The sequence below is a fragment of the Ovis aries genome, chromosome 9 (assembly GCF_016772045.2).
Source record: "Ovis aries strain OAR_USU_Benz2616 breed Rambouillet chromosome 9, ARS-UI_Ramb_v3.0, whole genome shotgun sequence".
Classification (NCBI taxonomy): Eukaryota; Metazoa; Chordata; class Mammalia; order Artiodactyla; family Bovidae; genus Ovis; species Ovis aries.
This window is the reverse complement of record NC_056062.1, coordinates 85042332-85049169: the sequence shown is the minus strand read 5'-3', so window position 1 is coordinate 85049169 and position 6838 is coordinate 85042332. Positions and strand designations below refer to the sequence as shown.

Below are 6838 nucleotides of genomic sequence, written 5' to 3'. Positions count from 1 at the left end.
ACTTCTGCAAACTGCAACGGTGGGGAAGGCACTTGGATGACACCTGTGATGTCAGTGTGGCAGCTGTAATTTTCTGGCCTCATAGGCAAAGAGGTGGACAGCAGGGGGGACTCATTTACACTTGACAGATATTTATTTAGCACCTACTATATGTGATATATCTAGTCAAAGCTATGGTTTTTCCTGTGGTCATGTATGGATGTGAGAGTTGGACTGTGAAGAAGGCTGAGCACTGAAGAATTGATGCTTTTGAACTGTGGTGTTGGAGAAGACTCTTGAGAGTCCCTTGGACTGCAAGGAGATCCAACCAGACCATTCTGAAAGAGATCAGCCCTGGGATTTCTTTGGAAGGAATGATGCTAAAGCTGAAACTCCAGTACTTTGGCCACCTCATGCGAAGAGTTGACTCATTGGAAAAGACTCTGATGCTGGGAGGGATTGGGGGTAGGAGGAGAAGGGGACGACAGAGGATGAGATGGCTGGATGGCATCGCCGACTCAATGGACGTGAGTCTGAGTGAACTCCGGGAGTTGGTGATGGACAGGGAGGCCTGGCGTGCTGCAATTCATGGGGTTGCAAAGAGTCGGACACGACTGAGCAACTGAACTGAACTGAACTGATGTGCTGGGCCCTGCACTGGAGCAGGAGCTACAGCAGTGAGTATGAAGACAAACATCACTACCCTCCTGAAGATTACATTTTAGAGGGGGGATGAGCTGCAAACAAAGGAAAAACTAAGGAAAGCAGATGGGATTAAATATCACAGAGAAAAATGAAGCAAGGAGGATGAAGGGGAATGAGGGGCAGCACTGGCACCTCGTGGAATTCTCAATCAGAAGTGTTCAGTGTGCTCGTTCCGTGTCTCCTTGACTGTAGTGCCCCAATGAGAGTGGGTAGCCCAGGGATTTTCCCAACCTAGGGATCAAACCCAGGTCTCCTGAATTGCTGGTAGATTCTTTGCTGTCTGAGCCACCAGGGAAGCTTATTCTTGATCAAGTCTTAATTGGTGTTAGCATAAAGTAGTTGACACAGAAGAGCCTCTGGGTCCTGTCTGGACCTGCAAACTTGGTCCCTCATCCTCATCTGATGACCTCTTGGAGGCAAGCATACATTTATTTTGTGATTAATACAAAGCTTTTCCTTCTATAATCCCAACAGATAACAACAGACTAAGAAACCCTGATTTCTATTATTTGACAGTAAAAATTGCATCATCCTGGGAAATGAGATAAAACCTAAATCTCAGTTTAGCAAAGTATTTCAATATCTCTTCTTACCCAATTTTAAATGAGAATTGCTAATAGGTACTATTACTGATACGAATTCTACTTCCTTTACTTTCTTTTCCTGCTTTCTCCCTTAGATTCTAATAGATGGTAAAGCATCCGAATTTGGACTTCTAAATAAAAGAAGGAGGCCGAGAAAGGCAGGAATGTTCCACTAAGGAACACTCAAATAAATTTTAAATCATAAAGAATTAACTGCTCTCTCTAACTTATGACTGGTTCCTTCAGTAGTGTGGCTCATTGTATATTGTGCTTTTCTTTAACTGTCTGAATTTTATGACGCTGATGTAATCTTTGGTACTAATTGCCAGTACTTCAAGAAAAGGTTGTTGATATAAGAGAATGTCTTCACTTCATTTTCCCTAACTGTACTTCATGCCCCATATTACATATGCACATGACACAGAATAAAAACACACACTGGAAACATTATGAGAAGTTTCCCGCTAGAGTAGAGCAGGCTACATGTAGGAGTGAAAACTATCTGCACTCAAACCAGAAATGAGTTATGACCACAAAGGAGCTGGTTTTAGGTGGGCCATGAAGGATCTGGTAACATAAAAAGCATCTAGAAAGTGTACACATTTGCTAAAAGTATTATTGAGACGTGTATCACGCCCTTATTCTAGTTTGTTGAACAAATGATTCCTCAACTGAAGAAAAAAATTAAAATTTATTTATAAAGAGTGCTTCACAAACAATGTTTTGATAGAAGAAAACATTTATTTTGATAGTAAAATTGTATTCTTTAATAGGACAGTTTAAAACTCATTTCATTTTCTGGGCCAGTTATTTTTCACTATTCCTAAATAATACTCATTTATATCATTATCTTTTAAAAGTTAATGATTTAGTAGTAAAACCTAGTCCTAATGTTTTTCAAGAGAAGAAAAAATCTATGTAATATTTTATTAATATATTAATTTCATATGAAATAAAAAGCTAGTTGTCGTTATAATTTCTGGTTTTTATAGTATAAAAAATTAAAAATGATCAGTTGAGTTCTGGCAATTTAATTCAATTCTATTCTTCTATCTTACTTAAAAAATTTCCTTTAGTGTATAAAATGATGTTTAAAAGATTAACATTTAAATGCTAATTATGTTTTTTATCCTATTAACTGACTCGACTGTTAGTTCTTGGAGGTCAATAGCTATACTCATAAATGATATCTATCAATATTACTATGTTTTTGTAGGTTTCAGTGCAGGTAAGTTGGACTTCTAGAAGACCTAGTTAATCCCACAGAAAAACTGAGTGCCAAAGGTAAATAAGCTGAGTTCCAGTTCAAATCAAAAGAGTAGTATAGAGGTTCCCCTGGTGACTCAGTGGTAAAGAATCCACCTGCCAATGCCAAAGACACGAGTTTGATCTCTAGGCTGGGAATATTCCACACACCACAGAGCAGCTAGGTCTGTGTGCAACTATTGAGCCTATGTTCTAGCGTCCAGCACCCACGACTGCTGAGCTCTTGTGGTGCAGCTGCTGAAGGCAGTGACTTCTAGAGCCTGTGCTCAGCAACAAGAGAGGCCACCGCAATGACAAGCCTGTGCACCGCAAGTAGAGAGTAGCTCCTGCTTGCCACAGCTAGAGAGAAGACCAGACAGAAACGAAAATCCAGCAAGCCAATAAAGAAATAAATGAAGTCAAAAAATAAACTTTTTAGAGCTGCTATATAAGATGAAAACTATCACGTGCTAGTAAAGTAATGCTCAAAATTCTCCAAGCCAGGCTTCAACAACATGTGACCCGTGAACTTTCAGATGTTCAGCTGGTTTTAGAAAGGGCAAAGAAACCAGAGATCAAATTGCCAATATCCGCTGGATCATAGAAAAAGCAAGAGAGTTCCAGGAAAACATCTATTTCTGCTTTATTGACTATGCCAAAGCCTTTGACTGTGTGGATCACAAGAAACTGTGGAAAATTCTGAAAGAGATGGGAATACAGACCACCTGACCTGCCTCTTGAGAAACCTATATGCAGATCAGGAAGCAACAGTTAGAACTGGACATGGAACAACAGACTGGTTCCAAACAGGAAAAGGAGTACTTCAAGGCTGTATATTGTCAGCCTGCTTATTTAACTTCTATGCAGAGTACATCAAGAGAAACGCTGGCTGGATGAAGCACAAGCTGGAATCAAGATTGCTGGGAGAAATATCAATAACCTGAGATATGCAGATGACACCAGCCTTATGGCAGAAAGTGAAGAGGAGCTAAAAAGCCTCTTGATGAAAGTGAAAGAGAATGAAAAAGTTGGCTTAAAGCTCAATATTCAGAAAACGAAGATCATGGCATCTGGTCCCATCACTTCATGGGAAATAGATGCGGTAACGGTGGATACGGTGTCAGACGTTATTTTTTTTGGGCTCCAGAATCACTGCAGATGGTGACTGCAGCCATGAAATTAAAAATAAAAGAGCACCATATTCCAACATTCTTGGAGAAGGAACTAGCAATCCAGTCCAGTATTTTTGCCTGGAGATCCCCTTGTATAGTACGAAAAGGCAGAAAGATATGACACCAGAAGATGAGCTCCCCAGGTCAGAAAGTGTCCAATACATTACTAGGAAAGAGCAGAGGGAAATTACTAATAGTTTCAGAAAGAATGAGGTGGCTGGGCTAAAGCAGGGAAAATGCTCAGTTGTGAATGAGTCTAGCGGTGAAAGTAAAGGAAAGCCTCACGTGCTCCTCCAGTGCTCCAGGAGATGGTGAAAGACAGGGAAGCCTACCATGCTGCAGTCCATGGGGTCACCAAGAGGCAGACACGACTGAGCGACCAAACAATGACCCAGATGCATATTGTCACCCTGCTTATTTAACTTCCATGCGGAGTATGTCATGCAAAATATCAGACTGAATGAATCACAAACTGGAATCAAGATTGCCAGGAGAAATGTCAGCAACCTTAGATAAGCAGATGATATGACTCTAGAGGAACCAAAGAGCCTCTTGAAAAGGGTGAAAGAGGAGAGTGAAAGAGCTGACTTGAAACTCAACAGTAGAAAAACTAAGACCATGGCACCCAGCCCCATCGCTTCATAGTAAATAGAAGGGGAAAAAGTGGAAACAGTGACAGATATTATTTTCTTGGGCTCCAAAATCACTATGGACGGTGACTGTGAGCGTGACATTAAAAGATGGTTGCTCCTTGGAAGGAAAGCAATAACAATCGTAGACATGTATTAAAAAAAGAGACCTCACTTTGCAGACAAATGTCTGTATAGTCAAAGTTATGGTTTATTTAGTAGTCATAAACAGATGTAAGAGTTGGTCCATAAAGAAGGCTGAGTGCCAAAGAAGTGATGCTTTTGTTTTTTTTTTTTTAAACTAAAAATAGAAGTTTTTATTGAGTTCCTTGAATTACTACCCCGTGGTTTTTCTTATTGGAAAAGTTCTTAACCGTTCTTAATTTGACCAAAATTTTAAAAAAGCAAAGATATTTTGTAAATGTGTCGCAGACACGGCTGACAGAACCCAACTTTTTGTAGGACCTTCAGCCCGCCACGGTCCATGGGAGATGGGTTAGACAGAGAGATGTTCTTTCAGTTTTTCCATGATTTCATTCATTTTGTCGCCTGGAATTAACATCACAGTTCGCAGGGGCTTCATTGGTACATCATCAAAGGACCATCGGCCTCCCAGACACGTGTCGCTCTCCTCCTGCACTGAGTAGTTGAACTTCAGGATTGCCTTCTCGTAGAAAAATTCTTCTTCCGCATTTGCAAACATTAACGCTTCTTTCTTTTGGTTGCTCCGTTTCTTCTTGGAATTGCTTTTTCCTGCTTCCACAAACGTCTTGCTAATCAGAAGGTAGAAGTGACACTTCCCACATGGCTTGTTAGTTCTGCGTGCCTCTGCTAATTCTTTCTGAAGCTGCTGGTGCATGGGCAGTGCGATCTGTGGAGGAACGTTAATGAATCGCTCACTCAGCAGAAAGCCCACAGGCCTGGCGGTGTCGTTGAAAAGCCTGTCCAACTCCTCAACTGTGCTCTTCTCACAGTTCTTCTCACAGAGGCGCAGAATCAACTCCTTAATTTGCTCAGCACAAGGGGTACCCTTTCTTTCAGTTAAATTTAAAAGACTTATGAAACCAAAAATCTCGTCTTCATCCACATCGTCATCGCTGTCTTCTGAAACATCCGTTTGCTTAATCACACTCCCGATATGGTTCTGTTGAATCAAGAGATCTGTGAGTTCTGCGGTGTTCACAGGGGCTTTTAGAAAAAGCTGCTGTAGTAACTTCTTAATTCCATCATAATCGTTATCTGAGATAGAATAAGCTTCAAATTCAATATTCACTTCCTCATTGACGGCCTCGTCCTCTTCCTCTTCTTCTTCGTCACTGTCGTCTTCGTCCTCCTCCTCCACTTCATCCTCCTCTTCCTCGTCGCCCAGAGCCGGGGGCACGGGGCTCACAACACGCCGCTTCGGCCGGGACGCCATGTTGCCGGCGCCTCAGAAGTGATGCTTTTGAACTGTGGTGCTGGAGAAGACTCTTGAGAGTCACTTGGATTGCAAGGAGATCCAACCAATCAATCCTAAAGGAAATCAATCTTAAATATTCATTGAAAGGAGTAATGCTGAAGCTGAAGCTTCAATCCTTTGGCCACTTGATGTAAAGAGCTGCATGCTTAGTCACTTTAGTCATGTCCTACTCTGTGACCCTATGGACCATGGCCTGCCAGGCTCCTCTGTCCATGGGATTCTCCAGGCAAGAAGACTGGAGTGGATTGCCATTTCCTTCCCCAGTGATAAAGTATGAAGTGCTGACTCATTGGAAAAGACCTTAATTCTGGGAAAGATTGAAGGCGAAAGAAGAAGGGGTGGTAGAGGAAGAGATAGTACCACTGATTCAATGGACAGGAATTTGAGCACACCTCAAGAAACAGTGAGGAAGGCATGGTAAACCACTCCAGTATTCTTGCCTGGAGAATCCCATGGAGAGAGGAACTTGTTGGGCTATAGTTCATAGTGTTGTAAAGAGTTGAACATGAGTGAAGTGACTTAGCATGTAGGCATGCTGAGAGACAGTGGAGGACAGAGGAGCCTGGTGTGCTACAGTCCATGGGGTCGCAAAGAGTCAGACAGGGCTTAGCAACTGAACAATAACAACAGCATCGAATATTCTATCAGTCACATAGTTAATACGGTTTACAAAGGTCCCTACTCACATAACAGCTCTTTAAAGAACATTAAAGCAGATTTTTATATTCTCTAGGGTTTTAGTATTCAAATCTTTAATTACTAACTCTTATCTATTAAGAATTTTAAAGCATGTATTCCCAGTAATAAATATAGTTTGAGGCATACTATTTATGTAATCATAACCATTTATTTACACATGTTTATTTATTCCTGTATATAATTATATATATTTTGAAAGATATAATTTATAAATTAGAAAAGTATACAGTGAGCCAGTAAAAGCGTAATATCTTAGGATGTAATATAAATTTAGGGCACAGTTCCTCCTTAGTAATACGGATTTGTGACATTCATTAAACAGTCTGTCCATAATTTGGGATATCCAGTTTTTCTCTTGTCATATTT

General features: G+C 40.8%; 1 protein-coding gene across 1 annotated transcript; it reads right to left on the bottom strand.

Annotated features, from left to right (window-relative positions):
* Positions 1-4788: 4788 nt before the first annotated feature.
* LOC101108057 (BRCA2 and CDKN1A-interacting protein) lies at positions 4789-5745 on the bottom strand. The gene has a single exon (XM_027973235.3). The coding sequence runs from the start codon at positions 5729-5731 to the stop codon at positions 4811-4813; it is 921 nt and encodes a 306-aa protein (XP_027829036.1). The 5' UTR covers positions 5732-5745; the 3' UTR covers positions 4789-4810.
* Between the last annotated feature and the right edge of the window lie 1093 nt (positions 5746-6838).